General features: G+C 34.2%; 3 protein-coding genes across 4 annotated transcripts; 2 read left to right on the forward strand and 1 right to left on the reverse strand.

The window, feature by feature from the left end:
- On the reverse strand, positions 1-1,896 carry LOC115998447 (putative GATA transcription factor 22). Its single transcript, XM_031238027.1, has 3 exons — positions 1,560-1,896; positions 892-1,263; positions 1-682 (listed from the first exon to the last, which is right to left on the reverse strand). Exons 1-3 carry the CDS (start codon positions 1,806-1,808, stop codon positions 311-313), a joined length of 993 nt encoding a protein of 330 aa, XP_031093887.1. The 5' UTR covers positions 1,809-1,896; the 3' UTR covers positions 1-310.
- An 11,197-nt stretch (positions 1,897-13,093) lies between these two features.
- LOC115999177 lies at positions 13,094-15,136 on the forward strand. The gene is made up of 3 exons (XM_031238974.1): positions 13,094-13,456; positions 13,642-13,735; positions 14,598-15,136. The coding sequence occupies exons 1-3, from the start codon at positions 13,205-13,207 to the stop codon at positions 14,936-14,938; spliced, it is 687 nt and encodes a 228-aa protein (XP_031094834.1). The 5' UTR covers positions 13,094-13,204; the 3' UTR covers positions 14,939-15,136.
- Positions 15,137-19,911: 4,775 nt separating this feature from the next.
- Positions 19,912-24,793, forward strand: LOC115999176 (beta-galactosidase-like). 2 transcript variants are annotated; one of them, XM_031238973.1, is made up of 17 exons: positions 19,914-20,259; positions 20,663-20,758; positions 21,520-21,632; positions 21,762-21,828; positions 21,932-22,024; positions 22,106-22,249; positions 22,325-22,413; positions 22,497-22,602; positions 22,693-22,780; positions 22,884-23,002; positions 23,073-23,237; positions 23,317-23,495; positions 23,578-23,687; positions 23,766-23,875; positions 23,962-24,183; positions 24,279-24,487; positions 24,576-24,793. In XM_031238973.1, exons 1-17 carry the CDS (start codon positions 20,071-20,073, stop codon positions 24,685-24,687), a joined length of 2,211 nt encoding a protein of 736 aa, XP_031094833.1. In that variant the 5' UTR covers positions 19,914-20,070; the 3' UTR covers positions 24,688-24,793. The 2 variants fall into 2 exon arrangements, with proteins under 2 accessions (XP_031094832.1, XP_031094833.1); XM_031238972.1 differs by having other exon boundaries at positions 19,912-20,259; positions 23,578-23,875.
- The last annotated feature ends 626 nt before the right edge of the window (positions 24,794-25,419 follow it).

Below are 25,419 nucleotides of genomic sequence, written 5' to 3' on the forward strand. Positions count from 1 at the left end.
AGAAGGCAAATCATACTCATACATTAAGAACAAGAGAGCATCAGTGGCTTTATCTTGTCCTCATAATCATGTTCCAAAATCATTACAATTCTAATATAATCTCCCCTAACAATATCATTATCGCCACATACACAAATTAAACTTAAAATAATTATTCATGAACAGCTAAAACCTCGGATTAATAATGTTTTGCTGTTCCTTAATTGCACACTCAAACTCGATCACTAATTCATCATAATAATTAAGCCTAATAATTAACTCACTAATACTTTGCTGAATTGAAATAAAATAAAAATAATTAAGCAGAAAATTAGCCATGAACAAGGCCGCAGGATATGGCCATTAGCAAGATAGCGGCGTCCTTCTCGTCTTGCGGGAACACGCGGTGGAGCGCCAAGCTGTTGCTTAGCTTCTTCAAGAAATCCTCCACGCCGTTCTTTGCGGCGGCGGCGCTTGACGGCGCCGACGTTTCCGCCGTTGCCGTCACGAATTTGCACCGTTTCTTCAATGGGTAGTTATTATTGCTCTTCGCCGTCGTCTTTTGCACCTTCAGCTTTAACGTTGACGGTGAAGATGGGGCGGTTCCGTTTGCGCCGCCATTTGCCGTGGCTGCAGCCGCCGCCGCAGCCGCCATGGCTCGTCTCGCTTTCCTTTGCCTTATTCCACATGCGTTGCAGAGCGACTAATTATTACCAAAACAAAAATAAAATTAGTCAGTCTGCGAGTTTTTCTTATTACTCGAAAACAAAGAATTCTTGAAGAAATTATATTGCAAAGCAACTAATTATTAAGATTAGGTGGTGACTGTGAGTTTCCTGATCACTTAGAAACGAAGAATTCTTTAAATCGGTGAGGTATGGATGATGAGATGATTGTTGTTACTATACATACCTTGGGGCCTTTAGGACCACTTCTCCAAAGAGGGGTCTTGGTGGTGTTACAATCCGCACAAACCCTAACTATGGGGACATTATTTCCATTTCCGCAATTGTTGGAGGAGGAGCTGTTGCTGCTGTGATCAGTTTCCAAGGAAGAAGATATTAATAATGGCCCCTTTTGATGATGATCTTCAATCTTCGTTGCACTAACATTTGTCACCACTTCCATGTTTGCGCGATCTGAACTCCTCACCTTCTTCACCAACTTCATCTTTGCAGGCACCATCATCACTTTCTCTGCACTTTTCTCACTTTGATTCTCATATTTCTCCTCTTCTTTCCTCCGTTTCTTGGCCTCCATATCATATGATCCACAATTATCATTCTGTACACATGATCCAAGAAACCAAAATATCAATACTAGAAATCAAAAACAACAATTTAATAATATGATCATATAATCTATAAAACCTAGCTTTCACAAAAATCAAAATTAAAGCCATAGATGCTGGAGTACAGCTCAAAGAGCCAAGTCCAGCATCCAGTCTGCTACACAAGTAAAAAAAATAAAATTACCCCTTTAATTTGCTACTAGCTATAACTTTGGCATAGTCATAAGTACTTATCCTAATCAGCAGCAACATAAATGGGACAAAGAAATCGAGTAATCACTATACGTACCGCGTTTAGGGCCGGTGGCTGGTAAAATTGAGGATCATAGTTCAAGAAAAGATGGGAAGAAGATGAAGAGTGATTATTATTGGAAGATGAAGAAGCTACTACAGCAGGAGCAGCTTGATAGTTTGATGATGAAGCAAAGAAAAGCTTGGGGTTTTGATCATCACCATCATTATTATCATCATCATAGTGATCTGCAGTGCTGTAATTGAGGTCAAAGGGGAAAGGAGAAGTCATGTAAGCAGGGATCATGGGGAAGAGTAGAGAGACCAATAGAATTGAGAGATAGATTTGGCCTGGATATATGGGTTTGTGATCAGAGAATTGCAAAAGGTAGTGTTTTAAAAGAGGGTAATGAGTGTGTATATATACACAGAGACAGAGATACAGTTGTAAAATTAGTCTTTTGTGGAGAGTGTGGGGGCTAGACGTTCACGTGACTTCATGACAACCAAAGAAACGAAACAAAAGAGACAAGAGAAGAAAAAGGAGAAGAGCACCACACGACCAAATAATGTACACAACCCTATCTTCTAACGTTTCAGTTTCTCCATCCGCCCTAATCATCACATTACATTTTTTAAATATTTTATATATATATGTCTACAAATTCTAGAAAATTATGAGATTGTAGAACACTGTAGTATAATATAATTCTTGGATTAGCTTAGCTAGCCTCACCTCCCATTGTGTCAGCCACACAGCATACACAGAGAAATATATATATATATATATATATATATATATATAATAACTCAAACTAAGTTGATCAAACAATTAGCTAGCTTAATAATCACGAGATTTTAAATTTAACTATGGATAAGAGCTATTATATTTACTAGGTTTTTGGTATGCTGGACATCTAATTTGCCAACTAAGATTATAAGACACTCTTCACCCAAATTGCAAGTACAAAATGATAAGATTTTTTCTCAATTGTGAATTGAGAAGTGTATTTCGTTTTTGGATGATTGTTGTTTTCCTAGTCATGAATTGAGAAGTGTAAGTATATAATATTCTTTGTTTTTTGGGTGACGAGAGGAACCACAACTACTAACTAAGGGTATGCAGCGGATAAACTCTACTATTGTGTAATGGCCCACAAGCTATGCATACATCAAAGGTAAACCCTACCACATTGGAGACCTTACACAATAAGCTCGACCAAGAAAGTGTTGGCAAGAATCAAATTCATGAACTTTAGACATGTATGGTAATCACGCTCCACCCACCTACCGTTAATATATGGGATTGGTAGATCATCACCTTGAAGATGGTGATCTGCATCATATATACCATTATGCTTGTGGCAAATATAGTAGCTAGGAACTAATTTTCTTACAGTAATTGTTGTAGTTCAAGAAGATAGAACACATCGGATATAAAATTATGAGTACTATCAATAGAAATTTTACCGTTTCTCAAAATTAGCACTTATGACTTATTGCCAAATGTCACTTCAGATCGGACTGATTCATCTAGTTCGGAAAACAATTCTTTCTACCCACACATATGGCTACTACACCCAGTATCTAAGAACCGTATGTTTTCAGTTGCAAAAAAACTATTACTGGCCAAAAGTAAGGTTTCAAAACTCTCACAAAGACTTTAATTTTCAGCAATGTTTGCTTGATTTTCATGATTGTCTTCATTATACTAGCAATTTACAATCTTGTGTCCATACTTGCCACGATTGTAGCAATGAAATGGAAATTTACTTTGTTTGGTATTACACGTACATCTTCCTTGGTTGGAGTTACCACGTCCTTCTCCTTGGTTGGAGTTACCATGACTTCGTCCACTAGATCCTTCTCTTCCTATTCCACGACCTTTACCATACCCTCCACCTCTTTGATTAGTGTAGTCATATTAAGGGTGACTTGCCTCTTCAAAGCTTCTTCTGTTAGTAGTTTTGATTTTGACGCAATCCTATGAATGTGATTTTTTATCATACCTTTAAGCTCTGCAATTGATAAGAGCTCGGTATTGTGTGACTCTGTTATTGAAGCTACCATATGGTCATACTTCATCGGCATAGTTCAAAGAACTTTTTCAACCACTACACCATTTTCAATTGTATCTCCATATAACCCATCTTATTCACTTGACCAATAAGACGAGTGAAATACATATCTATTGTTTCTGTAGAGGTCATCTTATAATGATCATACAACCTTCTCAAAGACTGCAACTTAGACTTCTATGCCCGATTGACTCCTTTGTGTGCCACCTTTAAGATGTCCCAAACTTGCTTTGTTGTTTGAGCATGTGCTAATTGTCCAAAAATGAAGTAATCAACACCTTGGTGAATCTATTCCCAGGCCAATTGATCTCGCCGTATAGCGGCGGCTTAAGCTCCTTCTGGTAGGCCGGGATCAACAAAGCTCAAAAGATTTTGAGTTTTCAAATGTGTGGTCATCATAATTTGCCAATAATTGTAATCGAGTTACCCATCCGATTTAAGACCTGACCATACAATATTGAAATTTGTTACTATATTTTCACTATGGAAAATATCTCGGGGTTGGAAAGTTGACTGGCTCTAATACCAAATACAAGATATATTAAATATAATATATCTAAATATATATATTTGAGAAGTGAAAGAGAGAGAGGAATAACAATATTTATTTTACTTCAAACTCTTACAACTTGATATACAAAGCTAGAAATGCCATGCTATTTATAGGTAAAGAAAGAACTAACCACAAAGGCACTAACACCCATTACCTCACTAACTTTAATTTATTTAATAACCCATTAACCCACTAATTATACTACATATAAAACCAACCACTAACTTTTTTTCACTTAGTTTAATATTATAATAATATTATTATTATAATATCACTTAATCCTAACACAACTACATACTATATATGGTTTGGTCATGAACAAATATATTAACCATGCAAGTTGGCTCCTGGATCATCAGTACAGGGCTCCACTACTAGGAAGAAATGAGTTGGTACCACTGCAGCAGTGATGTAGCTAGCAAGCAGAGGCAGTGTGCATGATATGTTAGCTCCACCTAAGATGAAATTAATGGAATTTGGATTTAGTATTGGCCGGAGATATATATGAAAATCAAATGGGATGGGCTATCTGTGCATTGAGATGCATGGCAATAATATAACGATCAGATCATATCCTTTGCCACCTTAGTATTGCCAAATTTTGCATTCAATGCATTGCAGGCTAAGGACAGCTTCCCTCCCCACTCCCACGTTAATGTCATTATTCTTCTTAACGTCACTACTTCGTTTCAACTCAATTTCTACATATATCTCCTGCCCGTCTCATTCTTTCTTTTCTTCTTCATCTTTAATTTAATTTGCTTATTCAATTCTAAGTTCATGGTTGTTTGAAAATGTTGGATCATCAAATTAGCTTATGAACATACATGGTAATCTAATTAATCAAGTTTTAGTGGTCAGTGTTACTAACCACTCTAATCTCTTGACGTGTATGGTGGTTAGTAAAACTGAAAAGTTGATGAATGATGGCTGGACGATTTGAAACATGTGGAATAAGCTCCTGTCTAAACTAATTTTAAATCTAAAGAGGTAATTCATGAGTTGTCCAATCAAGTCACACCGTACCGTTAAAGTGAGGGTTGGAAGAAATTATTTTTTTGTTAACCACTCGCATTTCTATATATAACATTTTTGTGTGTGGAATTTAGTGTGTGGGAGTCTATACATTAGTAGTTATATATATCATGAACCATAATCCATTTTTGTTATGAATCCTAGTCCAAAAATTTACCTCCTTAATTTTTTTCATAGTTTTCTTTTTAGTGTATGTATGTATATATATATATATATATATATATATATATACACACACACACATTTGAAATATTTTAAATGACACCATATTGATTTTTTAAAATAATTTTTTAAAAATAAATTTACTCGTAAATAAAATTATTTAGGAACATAAATTTAGTTCATAAAAGTTACTACCGTAAGTACATAAATGCTCTATTATTTATGCCATTTTTATATACCTACAATATTATTTTTATGCACCTATAATATTGTTTTTATTTACTTTTTTTTTGAACGCTATTTTTATTTACTTGGTTTCATACTATATATACTAGCTTATATATATGTATATACATATACGCAAAGCCCTAGGATTCCTTGTACTGCATGTATTGTTATTTTGGGAGTCAACAAAATAGAGTAAAAGAAATGTCCTTATCAACATTGATGAAAATATTCTTCATTCTTTCGTGAAAACTGCTTGTGCATGTAATGTATAACAAATTTTTGTAATGAATGCATACTTGATGAGTAACTGCTGGAATAGCACTTGCCAAAAATATCCAAAACATTAACATATTTATTTATATAATATAGATCAAGAAATGTTACAATGGCATACCTAAAAATATCATCTTATTTCAAAAATAAAAAAAAGTACTGCATGTTTAATTTAATTACTTTACACACATATTATGAAAAAGTTATATATATATATATATATAACTTCTTTTTATCCTACAAAGTGAGTCTACTAGAGATCCCCAACTTTTTTAATCCTATGAGAATTGCTTTGGAGAGATTGGCATTATAATAAGCGTGTTCAATTCATATTCATCATAAAGTGAATTTTAATTTTGTGTGATTTGATGACCTCTTTTAGCCCAAGACCTGTCATTGAGATTCCATATGAATTTCTTTTTCTTGGTCCTCAAAGCGGTGTTTGATTGTATGTCATCTCCAGTTATAGACTCTGAGAGAGTTGCGCGGTTTAACTCAATTTATATATATAGCTTTTGCAAGTTAGTTTTTCCTGAATTCAATATATATATATATATAATGATCAACTAATAAAAAATATAAATGGGCATTATTAATTCATGAGAATATATTTTTAAAAAAATAAAAGAAACAAGAAAAGAAATAAAGGTAATGGATTAATTATGAGAATTTATAAGATGGAAAAAGGGGCTACGTATGAGGCTTAAGAATCAGTCCTGTAATTGTATAGGAGATGGAGACATTGGAAAAGGACATTTGGGAAGAAAATTATGATGTAGTTTTCATGTGACTGTGCTTCATAATCTTAGGGTCCATGTCCTTTCTACTACCAGACATTAATTTTCAATGTCAAAAAGGTCCCATCCCTCCCCACACCCCCACCCCCCCACCCCCAATACACAACACCTTTCTGATCTTCAAGATAATAAGCTATGGAGTTACAGGCCGCAGAGCAGCCACTCCATGGGCATGTGTATATTATCTCATTTGATTTAAAAGTATGGTATTGGTGAGAGGCAGCTATCACTACCAATTTGTATATATCATCAGTCAAGTTCATCGTGCCATCTCTAATATATTCATTCTTAAGTATCACACCCTATTTTAGTACCGAGTAATATTTAAGGACGATAATTAAACGAGTATTATATTGTCCATCCATTTAACACTAATTGACTCGAATTTGATTAGTTATGTCACTATTAGAACTTGTCCTAAACCTGACTAAATTTTACACCATACATCCCAAACTCAATTTTTGATACTGTAATCATAAAATACTCAAACGCAACAGAAAGTTTTTGACAGAGTTGCAAAAATCTCGGTTAGGCACTGGCCGGCTGCCTAGCGTATCACCATAATCGGCCGCCTAGGCCTTCTAGGCACCGACTAGGACACCTAAATTGGTTAGACATTGTTCCCTTCTTTTTTAAATGGGTTGTTTCACTAAAAACGACATCGTTTTAAGTGAAATAACCTTAAATTCTTCAAACTCTAGATGCTTTTTAGGTTAATATTTAATATTTTAGTATTAAATAGTTTATAATTATCAAGTTTTAAAAATTAAAAAAATTAAACAAATTTTTTAAAAAATAAAAAATATACGGGCGCCTAGCGATTTTTTCAACCATGATATATTTTAGTAGTAGTAGTAGGAGTAGTTTCTAATATATACACATGCACAAAACATATATATCAACCCAAAACTAAACTTGGAAAGTACTTTTAATTTAACACTTAGAACCAAGCCTCAACTTGATTATCACACATGCAAACTCGTTCTATTAGGGTAGTTCATGTGTATTCACTGTGTTGTCATTCTTTATTGATAATTTCTTCTATAGTTTCATTGAAAATTTCATAATATTTTTTTAAAAAGGCCTTACTAATATAATGCAAAGAAGTGTATATTTACAACTTAATAACTAACGTATGTTATTATATGATCACTGTGGGCGCCACATAAAATTCTCTATACTTAAAAAAAATAAAAATTAGGCCTCTAAAAATAAATTAGAAAAAATTAGGCCTCCAAAACTTAGGGTCTTACACCATCACAAATTGCCATAGCCGCACATGACTAGGGCCAGTCCTGCCTATCTTATTGCCATGGCTAGTTATACTTTAATTTCTGTTCTAATCTGAAAGAAAAATTTTATAAATTTTTAAAAAGATTGTATTTAGAGTATCCTTATGAATGGAGTTATTTCACGATTGAGGAGTTTTTGTAAGTGTGATTAGGAAAGAGAAAATGGAAGAAGATTAAAAAAAATAAACAAATCTGATATCTAAAAAAATCAATGTGTCAGGCGCGCCTTGTTGGGTGCGTGCAGTGGCTGTGGTAGTACAATAATCATTCAGCTTTCATTGTAGCATGAACCTTTCACTTGCAATGCTTCCTTCTTCCTCTCTCTCATCTCTTTTTCTATGCCACTTGGATGATTTTTGACATAAACCTCTCAAATAACTACAGATAGAAATGCTCTAATAAAAATAAGTCGGTACGGACAACAATAGTAGGTGCCATCCACCTAATAAATTCGCTATACTTGTATAAAATAATACTCCGTATTATATTGCAAGATCAAGTAATTGTATTTATGTAATGATCATGTGAATTAAATGTGAATTGACAGCAAATTTAATGCAAAGGTTGAAGTCAACCCTAGGCATGCGCATTAAGACAAGTTCGAGCTAAGGTTCCCAATCCAATCATCATATCATCATATCCATATTAAAGATGCTAATAAGCTACGTACACAAGAACGTTGTACAAAGAAATGCGCAGTGGCCATCAATCATGCTAGTTACTCCATCTTAACTCAATCTTATCGGCAGACCAGACAACAAATTACAAATCTTATCCACAAGACTACCTGTGGACATTTTTCATGATTGAATTGAATGCTTATTATAAATTACAAATTTCATTTTTAATGAGTTTGTTCGAGTGGCCTCTTTAACACACCTTTATATTGTTGTGATGTTAAATCAAATTGTTGATTGAGTCAAAAGTCTAAACCACCACGCCACACGTTCATGCACACTGCACATGCTAAGCAATCTAATTAGCATGTATATATCCAATTTGATAAAAGTTGGTGTTGTATGTATAGAACTATATATGGTCAAAAATTTTACTTTTCTTGAATTGGATATTTTGAAATGTGTTCAAGTCAATTTAGGCTGTGTTTGGAACTCGGAAAATAATTTATGAAAATCATTTTCCTAGTTTCCAGTGTCGGGATGCAATTAAAAAATTCAGTCAACGAAAAACATTTTCCGTTGACTAGGAAAATCTAGTCATTTTTCGCCACACTCAGAACAAGGATTTTGGCTGAAACCATAAGTTTGGTTTCCGCCGAAAATATTTATTTATACAATTTTACTCATTTTTCAAAAAAAAAAAAATGAACCAAACACACAAAGACAATTTTCTGTTGTGCAAACAAACACATGAAAAGAACATATTTTCTGAAAAATGATTAATTTTTTAGAAAACATTTCCCCTAAGTCATTTCATAATTTCCAAACACACCCTTAATGAAAATGTAACTTGAATTAATAGTAAAGGAAGTTATGATACGAGGGTATTTCTGAAAAGAAATTATAATATCACCTTTTATGCACAACAAACTTCTCAACACCTAAAAAAAAAAAGAGCAGCTATAAATTAAGGATATAAGATTATAACCTTTATTTAGACACATAAAGTTTTAAAATAAATTACTTCTTGCTTTAGACAATCTGATTAGAATTAATTAGATGAGACGGCAATCTCCAACCAAATTAATCGGATAACTGGTTTGATAACTACAATATTTTAAGTTCGACATCATATATGAGTTGTGAGTTGCTATGCCATGGACCAGAGTCCACCTTGCAAGGTGGACCTGATACTAAAGTGTGTATTTTTAGCATTGGAATTGTGAATTTCTATAATATAAATTGTCTTTTTAAGTCAAAACGCATAACAATTGTAGAAAGAAATTTGTGAATACAATACATGGTCATCAAATCATAATATGTTAATGTTGTGTGACTACAGTATTTGAAAAGAAGTTGTGAATACAAAACAAGACAATCAATTAAATATATGTTAACATTGTGTGTTCGTAGTATACAAATTGTAAATTTTTAAAAGGTAAATTGTAAACATTTAGACATTTAGTATGTAAATTGTGTTTCTAAGTCAGAACAACATCAATATTCAAAATCCGGGAGCATGATACACAGTATAATTTGCCATGAGTTGTCTATTGAGCTTGCGGGCTTTCCAAGAAAAAAATCCTTATAGCATTGTTAGTCCATTAATTGAGTGAATGGATCATTATGATCGTCATTTACAACTAATCATTATTTATTATCAACAATAATACTTACATCATAATATATAGATCAGAAAGCGAATCTAGAATATTATGTTTTAGGAATAATTGCAATTTTGATTCCTCGGTTATTGGTTATTATGCAATTTAGTCATTAATTTTCAGTTTAGTCTAATGGTCCTCACTCCTCAATTATTATATCTATTGTAAATTTAGTCCATCAATGTATAAAATAGTCAATTTAGCCTCTCTCTTTTTTGACAACAAGAAATTAATTCATTAAATCACGAATAAGACAGTTCACATTTCACAAGAAAAGATGGAGGAGCGTCAAACCACTCCCCGTAACCTAACCTAGAAATGGCCTCCCGAGCAACAGTATGGACGGCGCAATTCACAGATAGCTCAACATCGCTAATTGCATATGCTAATTCTCTAACATCATCAATTAAGTAACCAAAAGCGGAATTAAACGAAGAAGCACTAATGGCATGTCTGCGAATCCATCTCAACATCCACATTATCCATACCCGAGTACTTGAGCCAACTAAGAGCTTCCCGAAGACTTAGAGTCTCTGCTTCTTTAACTCTATAATTTCCTGACTTACACATTCTTGGCTGCGATAAACCTCCCGTCATCATCCCGTAAGACCCATCCGAGACCCATCATATTATTGCTTTGGCTAATCACGACATCCGTATTCAGTTTGATTCTTCCCTGTTGAGGCTTTACCCAGCTAGTTTGGTCGACGCATGCAGTAGTATTTGAAGTAGATTCATTTGCAGCCTTCCAATTTTCCAGAAATACAAGAGCCCTTTGAAGAGTTATGTTCAGATCAAAAGTGAGTCCCTTCCAAACACTGTCATTTTTTAAATCGAAACTAATATAAGTAAACAGTTAAATGATAAAATTGACTATTTTACACATTTGGAAGTTAGATTTACAACACAGTAAATCAATTAAGGACCAATTAACTAAAATTAAAAATAAATTACTGAACTGTATAATAGCTAACAATTAAGAAAAAAAAATTATTATCCTATTTTCAATGTAAATAAGTGATCTTGGCCACCAATTAGAGTGATCGAGTGTAAGTTGTTCTTTGGTTGGATGCAGAGTTCTATTAGAGCAACCTCAATAGTTATGTTTTTTTTTTCCCAAGTTTTTTGTGTGTCTCAACATCTACCTCATCATCCACTATCTCAATTCTCACTAAATCTCAAAAACATTTTCTTCATTAGTTTTAAATTTTTTCTTAATTTTTTGTGGACCCAACATTTTACTCCACTATATTTTAATTAAATAAAATAAACATACTTACATTTAATTGAAATGATAATTATAAAATTAAAATTAAACTACTAATTGTTTAAATATTAAAAATTAAGCTACAATCTCGTTAAAAAAAAATTAAAGTGCATAAAAAATAAATACAAATGATGTATATGTGACAATGCAAATATATAGGCTAACTTTATTATTATTATCAAAAAAAAAAAAAGAGTTACAGGCAACAACTGGGTTTAATTTATAGTGGCGACCAGTTGGCTGTCACTATGAACACATACGCCTAACAAATTTTGATTTTACAAGAGAAAAAATTCCTAAAAAACTCATGTCTCCATTTGTCCAAAAATCATGAACCAATTTTTTAGATCTGTAAAAACTCATGAAAAACACTAATGGGATTACTCATAGTCCATATGTTGTATTATTGTGCTCATGAAAAACTTCATAGTTTGGGTCTTAGATTCTTACTCGTGACCTGAAAACGATGAACAGATTGCGTACTACAAAAATGGGCCTTTCCCTATTCTCTATTGGCCCACTTTAGACGGTCTATTGGGCTTTGTTCAGTGGCGTCAGCAATTAAGGAATACATTTTTTTACATGGATAAAGCTAAGTATATAAAAATAATAATTATAAAAAAATCAAATACACAAAAATAATATGGCATATTAATAAAAACTACACCAATTGATTAATTATCACTTAAATAGATTTAATCTATTTTTGTATAATAAAACCAATATATATAAAAAATCTCGTTAAGATATTTTAAATAATGCATATGTTGATATATTTTTTAAATATATATATATTTTAAAACAATTAAACTCACTGACCTGTTGGTGACCTTTAATTGCAGGTCAATTAGGTTTCCGACAATCTTTCGGTCAAAATCTACCATCAATGACGGTACGGTCGTCGCCGGTGCGTTCGGCAAGGGAAGAAGTCCTCCAGCGACGGATATATGCCACATCGCCCATTTTTACTTCTCTACTCCGCCCGCCTATATTACCAAATGTCATTGCCTTTGTTCAGGCCTTCTCCACCCTACATTACACGAAAAATATTAAATTTATCTATTAAATATCACATCAAAAAAATATTTTTTAGCATATTCTCACACTAAATATTATTAATCTTCAATCCAATTATATCAAAACATCAAATTTCTACACTAAAATAATTTAATTTTTAATTATTAATTCAAATTTAATTAGTTTAATATAAACTGTAAATTTGACAAGTGAGAATGGACTAAGAAATTATTTATTTTATTTTATTTTTTAAAATTGTGTTGTATTTTCTAATATCAATATAATGTCTTAGGTAACTATGCATTTTAAATTTTATTATGTTCTAGTTATGTTTGAGGTATTTAAAACTTTAATTAATATATATTCAACATTAATGTTGTTTCAATATTCTGAATGAGAATTATGAGATCATTGTATAATGTATATTTAATAATATAAACTTTAACTAGAAGTATTTAACAAAATAGAACATACATATAAAAGAAATAAAGTATTCATTTAGAATTATAAAAAGAACTTAAGCAAAATGTTGATTTTCATCCCCATCTCATATTTGCGTTGGATGAACGCTAAATAATTTCATGTTTCGCGGAAATGTGCAACCGCACATTCTAGAATCTAATAAATTTGCCGACTTGGCTTTGCACATTCGAGAATCTCATTTTTGGATTGTGGATTGGCGTTCATTTTTGGAGTTGCTCTCTGTCTCATCCCAATCCCATGGCTGCAAAGGCGGCGGTGTTTCTTCTCCCGATCCTTCTTCTCTCACCATTTATATTGGGGGAGGCTATAACTAAGATTCCGTACGGTGATGGAGAAGGAGGAGGTCAGCTGAGCTTGGCTGACGTCGAACTACATCCAACCTTCCAGCACGGTACGTATGAAAAGGCTAATGCTGCCCATGAAATCAGCCTAAGACGGAGCTTGCCCGACGCCCAACAACGTCCAACCTTCCACGGGTCTCTGTGCACGGTACGTACGTTCTCGCATCAATCCAAAATATTAGACAGCTCCAAAACGAACGATGTCGTTTTGGGCTGTTATATATATTGTTTTTATTTTTTACTTTTATCTCATTTGACCTGCTCCCCAAAATCGCAAATCGTCGTTTGGTCTGCGCCTCTGTCTCGCGCCCGCGCCCGCGCCCTCGCAACCAGACTTGCTCTGCCGGTACAGACACCAGTCGACGGCTTGGCGGCACCTCTGCCTCGCTAGTTGCCACCGTCTTCAGCCCTCATCGCCTCACTACAGGTTCTTATTTCGTAGTCTCATTTTCATTTTCAATTTCAATAATTTTAATTTTTTAATTTTAATAATTTGCTCAATTGTTAGCTTAATTTTGAGATTTGAAATCGTTTTGTGCTAATTTTTCTAATTTTTTGTTTGTCTAAATTTTCTTAATTTCCCTAATTTTATTTTTTCCTAATTTTGTTTTTGCCCTAATTGACTATGATAGATGAGAGTTGGTTTCTGTAGTGCACTTGTGTTTTTTGTTTTGTTTCCTAATTTCCTAATTTTGATGTTAGTTGCGTGCCCACTTGTTTTGGGCTAGTCCCATAATTAGTTCAAGGAGATGCCTGTTTTGACTTGCTTTATGCGTGTAATTTGATTATGTTTGCAAATGTGTTTACTAATAGTAAGAAGGTATATTTCAAAAAAAATAGTAAGAAGGTATAGAGTATAAAATAATATGTTGACAAACTTTGTTCTTGACTTCTTCCTTACTCGTAATAATATCTTACCTTGATGTTATTTGTTTAACTGGATGAAAATTGTTACTTCTCGCTTGGCATGGTATTTCTTTTGTGGAGATTAAGCTCCAGTATTTATCGCCTCATATTTTCTTTATCTCAATTTTACTGCTAGTTCGCTAAATGCTAATTAAATTCGATAGAAAATGAGAAAATTATCATTTTGTCTTTGTAGGGCTTTTGTTTGATTCCTCGTTCCTTGAATAATTTTACCTTTGCTTCTTTGCCCCCACTCAAAGGAAATTATGAATCTGCCCCGGACATAGATCGATCTCTTCCTGCATTAGACTACGTATATGTTTTCTGCTCCCAATGCGCCGGGATACTCGATTAATGTGCAGTACTGTGTGGTTTTTTTTCAGCTAAAGAAGAGCACCAACTGATGCATCCTGTAGACCCCTGCAGCACCCAAATTCAACAAACTTCTTCCGATACTATTGCTGCTTCCATCTCTGATTCTGGCGTGCCGCCGGTGGTGTATGAAAGCCCTTCCGCCGTGCCCGTGGAGAAGCAGCCGAATCGTCGCCTGCTAAATGAGGCAGTCATACCGACTTCCCCCCCTGCATCCGGGGATGAAGCGGATAAAGCTGCCCCCTCAATTAGCCCATCCATCAGCCCCTCAATTAGCCCCTCCATCAGCCCCTCAATCAGCCTATGCCCAAATTATTTTTACCTTCTTTTTTTTCTTTTATTTCTAGTCTAAGAAGCCAATGATTTAACTTATCTCACATGTGGAATGGGTGGGCTTGAGTTTCAGTGAAGGGATACTGCAATGTTTTTTTGGTGAGAGAAGGGATACTGCATTGTAATTTGATTTCAACACTGTCTTACCTATAATTGTAATTCACCCTTATATCAGTGAATTACAATCATTTTTATTTAGAGCAAATTTTACTCCCAATTAGGAAGTTATTATTATTATTATTTTTTAATATGTGGGTCTAATACAAATATCTATGCCAAGATTTTGTGTGTGGAGTAAAAGTTGAGAGAAAAATGGAGGTAGTATTTTCCTTTTACTGGCTAGGTTTTTTGAAAGTGAATCTATATTTGAATTTTTATACTCTTATTTTCATAGGTTGTATCAATTACTATATATTACGGAGCTGTATGATTATCATTTTTCTAGTCCCAAAAAATATATCTAAAATCTTGTTCCAAAACAAAGAAATTGATTGATGTTTGTTTAATTATAAGGCTATCACTTCAACCAATCAATTTTGGACTTGCTAAATGATGTGACCATGAGATGATTTTTAAATTTATTCTTTAACTTTGCTATGGGCTTGTTTTTTTTTTTTTTTTTGCTAAACTGCAAAAGGTTGCCGCATGGTAGTCTCTTGTGTATTTTTTATTTTTATTTTGTTATTAGTTACGTAGTACGGAGTATTATATTAATAATATAATATAATATGAAAGAATAATATAATATAATATGAAAGTGAGAGAGTCTGGTAAGATTGTAGATAAAATAGTGATAGAATTGTAAATTTGATAATGTGAAAGTGGGGAAAAATAGCTTAAGATAGATTTTGGTCCTTTTTAAAAAGAATTTGGAATAAGCGATATAATAATGATAATAATAAATAATTGAAGAATGTTTGAGTAGGTGGGACCATATTTCATATATTATACCCCGTAACTCATTACGGCCTTGTCTTTATTTTAATCCCCACCAACTGTTTAACAACTAACAAGTAAATTACATATGCAATCCAGATAAATTTTTTTTATTATATATTTAGATAATACTGTAGGTATTTATTTTATTGATTAAAACGAAATTATGGCCATTATGAGCAGGCCTTTTGAGTGTAGCTAGAAAAAAAAAACTCAGAAATAATGTACTTTTAGTACTTAAATAATGTATATTTTCTGAATATAATATATATTTTTAATATATATTTTTGAAAGTATACATTTTTAATATACTATAAATATATTATTTATATACTAAATGTATATTATTTAGTAGTACGGTCCACACAGTTGTCTGGACTATAGTCCACGCAATAATTGATTATTTGGAAATTTGTGTCTTAGACTCGTGACATGAAAACGACGAAATAGATTGCTTAGTAACATATATGGGCTGATCCCAATCTCTAATGGGCTGCTCTGTACGCTCTGTTGTAGCCCCAGAAAATAAGGAATACATTTTTTTTTCTTCTCATTGTTCAGTTGTTATGCCATAAATTCGGGTCTACTATGCAAGGTAGACTCGAGTTCATGTTCAAAATTTCATAACTTCATGTTCATAATTTTATAACTTCATGCTCACAATTTCATAATTCCATGTTCACAGTTTCATAATTCCATGTTCACAGTTTCATAATTTCATGTTCACAGTTTCATAATTCATGTTCACAATTTCATAGTTCGATGTTCACAATTTCATAACTCTATGTTCACAATTTTATAACTTTATGTTCACAATTTCATAACTCTATGTTCAACAGTATCGAAACTCTATGTTCAACAGTATAACACAATTTTTGAATCTATATAACAAAATTGTGAATATAGAGTTAAAAAATTGTGTATATTGAGTCATGTAATTTTGTATATTGAGATCTAAAATTATGAACATAGAATTCTAAATTTGTGACCATAAAGTTCTAAATTTGTGAACATAGACACGGTCCACCTTGCAAGGTGGATTTAGATCCATAGCATAATTTGCCCTCATCGTTCTTTGTTTACTTTCTTGATCAGTTAAAAGCAAAGAAAATAGAAGTCTGGCATTCTTTACTGTTAACTATCGTTCACATTAAAGTCTAACATAATTGTTCATGAGTTCATGTTAACTATACTAAATCCTCGCATTAATAGGGTTTAAAATCAAACTGAATATTTACTTTGTATGTACAAAATTTTTAAATTTAAAATTTAGATTAAAGATAGGGCTACAGTATCGATCAACATTCAACATCACGTCTCTCTTTTTTTTTTTATATATAGAAAGGAGGGGTGAACCCAAAACTAACTAAACGAAATCTAGCTTCAATTTCTCATGATCCTCCTAGTATGGAGGATCCGTTCTTGGTCACGTTGAACCATTTCATGCACCATTGGAGGGACTTCATGCCATTCATTCCAATCATTAGCTAGTAACATTTTGGATTTGTACCTAGTAACACTCATTACAAACCCATTGCATTTTGATGGATTTAATTAATCCGGGGTAGTCCGAATTATTAAATTCAATAAATAAATAATAACACAGGGATTTAACGTGGAAATCAAAACGGTAAAAATCATTGGCCTTTCCTTTTTGGGCTAAACAAAGGTTAAACCAAGCCAAAAGTCTTTGGCCCTGTTTGGTAAATAATCAGCCTATCAGCCAATTTTGGCTTATTTGACCACTATTAGTTGGTAAATAGTAAATTTTGTAACTCTAAAATGCTAAAATTCAAAAGGCTACTCAAAGCAACCTTTTCAATTAGTTTTTTGAAAAAAGAAATTGTACCAAACAATTATCAACTAACAGCTAATTTATCAAACAACTTTCTACAATCAGCCAATGTTATCAACAAATCATACATTCTAACCCAAATAGCCAACCCAATCAGCTAACAGCCATTTACCAAACAGGGCCTTTATTATATTTTGCAGGTACATGTACATGAGCATCTATGACCATTGAATAGAAGAAGGAAAAGGTAAGGAGAGATTATATGTAGAAGAGAATGAATCTGGGCCCTTGTATGATCTCTCTGAGCCTTTATATGATGTCTTTTTGCACAGTTATAATTTCCCGTAGACTTTCCTATTTTCTTGGTTGGACTCCTTCTTGCTTTGACCAATACTATGATTATTATAAATAATAATAATAATAATAATAATAAGGCATATTATATTATTCTATCACATTTACCAATTCTTTTTAGTTAAAAATTTACTTAAACATGCATATAGAAAATTATGTGTACTATTTTATTTGACTTATATCAAATATATTTATAAACTATTCAAAATTTCTCGAAACTACTAGGCCTTCCCCAATTGTAAACTTTGGAGAGTTTTTGGAATAGTAAAATTCAATGGATTGATTTTTAACAAATAGGAAGGGGATAGTTTTGAAGTTTTTTCTCCTACAAAATAGATGTTTTGGCAGGCCGAGGTGGGCCCCACTGGGGAAAAAGTCACTACGCCTCACCGAGTATTTTTTTTTTTTTTTTGTAATTTGTTTTTTCCTTTTTTTTTTCTTCCACTCTCAACTTTTTCTTTCCTGATCACACTTGCAAAATCCCCTAAAATACCTACCACTATTGAGGAAGGGCTTAGGATAACCATAAAACAATATCCACATTTCTTTGCAACAAATTTTGAGGGGTTCAAAGTGTTTGTTTAATCTATATCTGTGTTTGGCTTCAAAGACATAACTTGTCTTAATTTCTTAAGTTCTATTAGCTTCCATAATTAAGTTATAGCCATGAAATAAGGCCATGTTTTCTTTTCATGCAAGAATTCTTTGATAAAATGCCCAAGCTACGCAAAAGCAACACATTTGCTTCATTATATTTCGCCTTGAGCCAATCCGCTGCCCAAGTCCTAGCACTAATGATTGGTAATAACAACTAACAAGTATTCCAGCAACAAAGACAACTCAGTCGAGAAATTGGACAATTAACTTGATTGATAATTTATGAACTTTTGCTGACTAGGATTATAAGAACTAACTTTACTATTAATATTTTTTTAATCTCACGATTCATCACAATTTGATTAGTTTTAACTATGCTTGTGTAGTCAACTTTGGATAAATCAGTAATCCTCGGTTTTATACGACTCGAATCTATGATCTATCATAAATCGGGTATAGATTACAAAGTGTGAATGAGAAAATAATGATATTATTGGTTGAGTGCTAGGCATAAAATAATACATACACCCGTGATAAGGATTCAAATAGGGGGCCCAAAGAATAAATAAATGAAAACTATTATAACCTAAGTAATAGACTAGGAGTAATACTCTAATCGCTAGGAACCAAACCATAGTCTTTGTATAGAAAGTTAGGACAAGACACCACTAATCTAGCTATGGTGTAGTAAAAGACATAGAAATGATGTCTAAAGGGAGATATGAAACCTCTGATATAGTGTCTGAATCTTCCTCTTCAAGTGTGTGGTCTTCATTAGCCTTTTACCTTAGCTAGACATGTATCACATCTTCACCCCACTACTTTGCTACCAGTATCCTTCGACTAAATATATATAACTTGCCACACCTTTGTAAACAAGAGATGAGGTGGCTTGAATTGGTTGGTTAGTGGGCATGTTGCTATGCAAAATGTCACAGGTTTAACCCCTGGTTGCACCTTCTTATGACATTTTGCTTCCCCTCATTCATGTGTACGGGTGTAGCCGGTCTGGTGGGACTCTCGATGACCAGTCATCTCCTTTTTAGGCCGATATGTCCTTCTTTTGTCCAAGACCTTGTCAATAAAAATAGACCCCGAACCCATGGCTCCATTACTCTCTAATGTTTACCCCTCCCCCACCTTTTTTTTATTATTTTTTTTATTTTTTTTAAAGAATAGTATTTATAAAAGATTCACATGAATATGTGGGTGAGTGGAGTATGCAAATCCTTTATAAAGCAGTTGAAGCTGAGTTCCTTTCCCTCCACCATAAGTTATATCAAGAACGCAAACCAAAACCGCAACTTTGATACAATTGACATGTGCATTCTTAGAAGAATGGATAAGAGAAGACAAAGAAGACAAGAAAACTTATTAAAAATTGCCATTCTTCCCCTTAGAGAACATATTAAAGATACTTAGCTAGGAAACAAGGGTGGCACAAATTCCATTTTTGTTTGTTCATTTTAATGTATAGAATGAGGAATATGCTGGGGACCAGAGGCCATATTCCGGTGCTGTTTATGGTGGTGCTGTTCTCATTTGTGTATTGTCCAGTGAGGGCAACAGTTTCTTATGATGGGAAAGGTTTCATCATCAATGGGGTGAGGAGGATTCTCATCTCTGGCTCTATTCACTATCCAAGAAGCTCCCCTGAGGTACCAATTACATTTTTCCCACTATTTTAATCAAATTTGGATTTTTGCTTCGAGGCTGATAATTGATAAATGTCTATTTTAAATAAAGTTTCAAACTTTTTCAAGAAATATCATTCGTTTTCCAGTTGACTGCAAGAAGAGTGTAACTCTTGACTGAAATAATGGATTTTTGGGTAATACATTTTTCCCCATAGTTTCATGCATTTCTGGGAAATGGGTATTTCTTGGTTTACAGTAATTTTTGTTTAATGTACCTTTTTTTTGTTCTTTTTCTTATAGTTATGTTTGTATACAAATTTATACATGGGTACTTTACATTATGTTGTATTTCTGTTTTCTAAACCTTCTTTTTTCACCATAAATACTTGTTCTTTTGTTTTTTGGGTGTCTCTATTGGTTGCAGATGTGGCCTGATCTTTTACAGAAGGCTAAAGATGGAGGGTTGGATGTTATACAGACTTATGTTTTTTGGAATGGACATGAACCCTCTCCTGGAAAGGCAATTATTATTCTTCTTGTTGTTATTGTTATTATCATTACTATTTCTTTTTCATCCTGGCACGTTTGGCACTGCACACTCACGGGGTCACGGATGGATACTGTACATCATGTGTGTGTTTTTTTTTTAGGGTCACGAGGGAAACCATTATCTGAGGGTGTGAACTGGATAAACCTCGCCTTGTGACCCTAGCCAGTAAAGGATCACAAGGAGTTAAACTAGCCTAGGTTGTCCATCGTTGACCGGCACAAACCAAGAAGACCCATAGGCCACTCTCGTTGAGAGTTGAACTTGTAATTTTGTAGTTACAAAATCAACTGTTTGACCAACTTGGCTAGGGTTGCCCCCACCATGTTTTTCTATTATCGTGATTCATGACATCCCTTTTTTGATACTAAATGTTTATTCATTTTGACATAATCTTCAATCCACACTTTAAGCCAATAATATATTCATATGGTATCAAAAGTAGTATTTTAGTGGAGACAACCTCAGCCAAGTTGGTCAAGCGGTTGACTTTATAACTACAAAGTTACAAATTCAGCAGCGGTGCACTCAACTAGGGTAACCTAGACTGATTTACAAGTACACCTTCGGATAGTGACAGCGGATTTCCTTAGCTACGTTACTCAAAAAGAGTAGTAGTTTATAGTACTAAAATGAGTGGATGGGAGTAGGATACTTGAGTCATGGACTAATCTTGGAGCATTATAATATCTATGTTTCTATTAAAGAACTAAGAAAATTTGTCTATTTTTCAGTATAATTTTGAGGGGAGATATGATTTGGTAAAGTTCATCAAACTGGTGCAACAAGCAGGCCTCTTTGTTCATCTCCGGATTGGCCCCTACATTTGTGCAGAATGGAACTTTGGGTATTGATCACACTCAAAAACAAAATGTGAACATATTAACACAGTTTGTGATTTAATGATTGTTTTGTTTATAAAGCAATGATATGAGAAGGGAGGAATTTGACTTAGCTTGTTGCCTTTCTGGTGCAGGGGATTCCCTGTCTGGCTAAAATACATTCCAGGAATGGAATTTAGAACAGATAATCAACCTTTTAAGGTTGGGTTCTTTACATTTGTTCATCACCTATACCAAACCGTAACTGCTTGAGTGTGTTTCTTACACGTTGCTGTCTGGTTTGTTGGCTGATTATGATATCAAGGAGGCTATGCAAGGCTTCGTTGAATTAATCGTGGATCTGCTCAAGTTAGAAAAGTTATTTGAGCCTCAGGGTGGACCGATTATCATGAGTCAGGTTGGAAGATATGCTCAATGCTCATGGCCTAACACTTCTTTTTTTCGCGTAAATAAATCTTTTGTGGATTCTTTGATATAGATTGAAAATGAGTTTGGTCCTGTGGAGTGGGAAATTGGTGATCCTGGTAAAGCATATACGAAATGGATGACGCAAATGGCTATAGGACTAAACACTGGTGTTCCCTGGATCATGTGTAAACAAGAGGACGCTCCCGATCCTATTGTGAGGATATCTCAGTTTACTGTCTTTATAACTTCTGCAGAATTGTTACTTATTGCAGCCATATTAAAATTGCAGATAGATACTTGCAATGGATTCTACTGTGAGAACTTTCATCCAAACAAACCTTATAAGCCCAAAATGTTTACAGAAGTCTGGACTGGATGGTGAGTCTTGAGAACACTGTTTGGTTGGAACTTATTTCTCTTTCTCTCTTAGGCATTGGAGATTTGGAGTTTTTCTTTTCCAGGTATACACAGTTCGGTGGACCAGTTCCTCGGAGGCCTGCAGAAGACTTGGCATTTGCAGTTACTCGGTTTGTTCAGAATAATGGCTCGTTTTTCAACTATTACATGGTTAGTCGAATTTTCGTTTTCTTAAAGAGTTTTAGGTAATTTCTTCCATGGAAGTCGTAATCGTTTATGTGTATCTGGTGGTGGATTTAGTATCATGGCGGGACAAATTTTGGAAGGACAGGTGCCGGTCTTTTCGTTGCTACTAGCTATGACTATGATGCTCCACTAGATGAATATGGTATGAACATACATTCATTTATTTGGCCACCAAAAACATATTATGCAGCAATATATGTCCATTCTTAGCTTGTTATGATGGTTTAATGAATACGGTGAACTAGGCCTCGTGAACGAACCAAAATATGGGCATTTAAGTGGCCTGCATCGAGCAATCAAGCTAGCTGAACCAGCTTTAGTTTCATCGTATCCTATCGTTACCTGGCCTGGCAAAAACCAAGAGGTCGGTTTCATAGATCAAGTACTTCAATAATCTTCTGAACTACACTGAGTTTTCTGATTATGATTGCCAGGTTCATGTCTTTAGATCAGAAACCGGGGCTTGTGCTGCGTTTCTTTCCAATTATGACCCCCAATTTTCTGCAAAAGTAACGTTTTTGAATCTGCAATATGATCTCCCCCCTTGGTCAATTAGTATTTTACCTGACTGCAAGAATGTTGTTTACAACACAGCAACTGTAAGCCAAAAAAGGGACTATTTCGTGTTTTTTTTGAACTCGAAAGTTGGAATTTATTGCATTTGATACTCTACTGCAGGTTAGGTCTCCGAGCTTACAGACGAATATGATTCCAGTCGGGAGTGGATTCTCGTGGCAATCATACACCGAAGAGATTGCATCTTCTGATGACAGTGACACAGTTGCAGCAGCTGATGGAATGTGGGAGCAAATAAACGTCACCCGAGATTCATCAGACTATCTGTGGTACATGACAGAGTATGTTCGATCGTCTTCTAGACTTTATACCAAAGGAATTTTCAGCTATGCATACTATATTTTTCTCGATTGCTCGCTCCAGGGTGAACATTGCACCAGATGAAGAGTTCCTGAGGAACGGGAAGGACCCTGTCGTTACTGTTATGTCTGCTGGTCACGCGTTGCACATTTTCATTAACAGTGAATTATCAGGTACTCGGGCTACAACGCTTTTAAGACCACGATTCTCTTGTCTGCCATCGTGTTTGAAATTTTCAGGCCGTGTAATAGGAACTGTATATGGTGGATTGGCATTTCCAAAGCTAACATACAGTAACAGTGTAAAACTCAGAGCTGGAATTAACAAGATTTCTCTGCTTAGCGTTGCTGTTGGTCTCCCGGTTAGTCTTAAACTTTAATTTCTGCTAGTCAAGTTCCCCCGAGTTTCAGAGAATCAGTGATGTTATTATTATCTAAGCTGTTTCAGAACGTTGGCCTGCATTTCGAGAAGTGGAACGCTGGAGTTCTCGGGCCAGTCTCATTGAGCGGGCTCAACGAGGGCACGAGAGACTTGACAAACCAGACATGGTTTTATAAGGTTGGTATGAAAGGCGAATTGTTAAGTCTTAACACTGTAACTGGAAGCTCCTCGGTAGAATGGGAAGACGGTCCACTTCTGGCTTCCAAACAACCCTTAACATGGTACAAGGTAACTTAAATTCAGATCACTTTCAATTCAAGAACAAAGAAAAACACGATCCCGAGCTGTTATGTACTGTTTCATTAGCTTTATCGTTCTTCTAGGCCACATTTGATGCCCCAGAAGGAAACGATCCCCTAGCGCTAGACATGAGCAGTATGGGGAAAGGCGAAATATGGGTAAATGGCGAAGGAGTGGGGCGCCACTGGCCCGGATACACAGCACAGGGAAGCTGCAGTTCTGAGTGTAACTATGCTGGTACTTACAATCAGAAGAAATGCCAGGTGAATTGTGGGCAACCTTCTCAGAGATGGTAAGCACTAATAAACACATTCTTGCTCTTATCCAGGAAGAAAAACCAGGGAATAATCTTTAATTTGATGAAACTGATTGGATCCCAGGTATCATGTCCCGCGATCATGGCTGAAATCGAGTGGGAATTTCTTGGTTGTGTTTGAAGAATGGGGTGGTGATCCAGACAGGATTTCTATGGTTAGAAGAACTAACAACTAACTCATTTGCCTCTCTGAAATCTTGAATCTCAGAATGAGATAACACAAGGCTGCTGAATCATATGAATATGTTCTGGCTCTAATGTGTACCATGTTATGTTTCATAAGTTGATACAATGTTTATTCTTTAAATATAAAATAACTAAATAAGCTGTGTGTGCTCAAAAAAAAAAAAAGAAAAAAAAAAAAAGCTGTGTGTATACTTGTATATGTATAGACTTGCTAAGGGTAAGAACACCCCCTCTCTTTTTCTTTTCCTTTTTTTTTTGGTATGACGAGAGAAACTCATCGTGTGTATTGGGTAAAATTCGTTCACGTGTAATATTCACAATCATACAGAAAATACAAATCGTACTAAGATGATCTTGTGCTACGTGTTCGACCAAGAAGTGTTGGCAAACCATAATTCAATATTAAATTAGTCCAAATATTTGATGGAAGACAAGGGAGATGAGATCTAAATCCAGTATTTAAAAGGATTATAACTTACCACATCATGCTATATATCATAAATCCCATAAGAATTGTATTAAACATCATTTTTCAGTGGTCCATTTAAGAACATATTGATATTGGGCCAGAAGTTTAAGCCATGAACATGCTTTTAATATATATATATATATATATATATATATATAGGATTAAATAAGAATATGGTCTTCTTGTAAAAAGTGATGATTGATTTCTGCCAAGTGCCATCTATCCGTGTTCATCAATAGTTGAAAGTTTTAGT

Source organism: Ipomoea triloba, chromosome 12, assembly GCF_003576645.1.
Source record: "Ipomoea triloba cultivar NCNSP0323 chromosome 12, ASM357664v1".
NCBI lineage: Eukaryota > Viridiplantae > Streptophyta > Magnoliopsida > Solanales > Convolvulaceae > Ipomoea > Ipomoea triloba.

Bases quoted from the DNA above. Each gene is read 5' to 3' on its own strand.
- LOC115999177 (XM_031238974.1), top strand. From the start codon at position 13,205: ATGGCTGCAAAGGCGGCGGTGTTTCTTCTCCCGATCCTTCTTCTCTCA. The intron at 13,457-13,641 runs GTACGTACGTTC...CCTCGCAACCAG, and splicing joins TCCACGGGTCTCTGTGCACG to ACTTGCTCTGCCGGTACAGA. The intron at 13,736-14,597 runs GTTCTTATTTCG...GTTTTTTTTCAG, and splicing joins CCCTCATCGCCTCACTACAG to CTAAAGAAGAGCACCAACTG.
- LOC115999176 (XM_031238972.1), top strand. From the start codon at position 20,071: ATGTATAGAATGAGGAATATGCTGGGGACCAGAGGCCATATTCCGGTG. The intron at 21,633-21,761 runs GTATTGATCACA...TTTCTGGTGCAG, and splicing joins TGTGCAGAATGGAACTTTGG to GGGATTCCCTGTCTGGCTAA. The intron at 23,003-23,072 runs GTCGGTTTCATA...TATGATTGCCAG, and splicing joins GGCCTGGCAAAAACCAAGAG to GTTCATGTCTTTAGATCAGA.
- LOC115998447 (XM_031238027.1), bottom strand. From the start codon at position 1,808: ATGATCCCTGCTTACATGACTTCTCCTTTCCCCTTTGACCTCAATTAC. The intron at 1,264-1,559 runs GTACGTATAGTG...TCATGTGTACAG, and splicing joins AGCCACCGGCCCTAAACGCG to AATGATAATTGTGGATCATA. The intron at 683-891 runs GTATGTATAGTA...GGTAATAATTAG, and splicing joins GTGGTCCTAAAGGCCCCAAG to TCGCTCTGCAACGCATGTGG.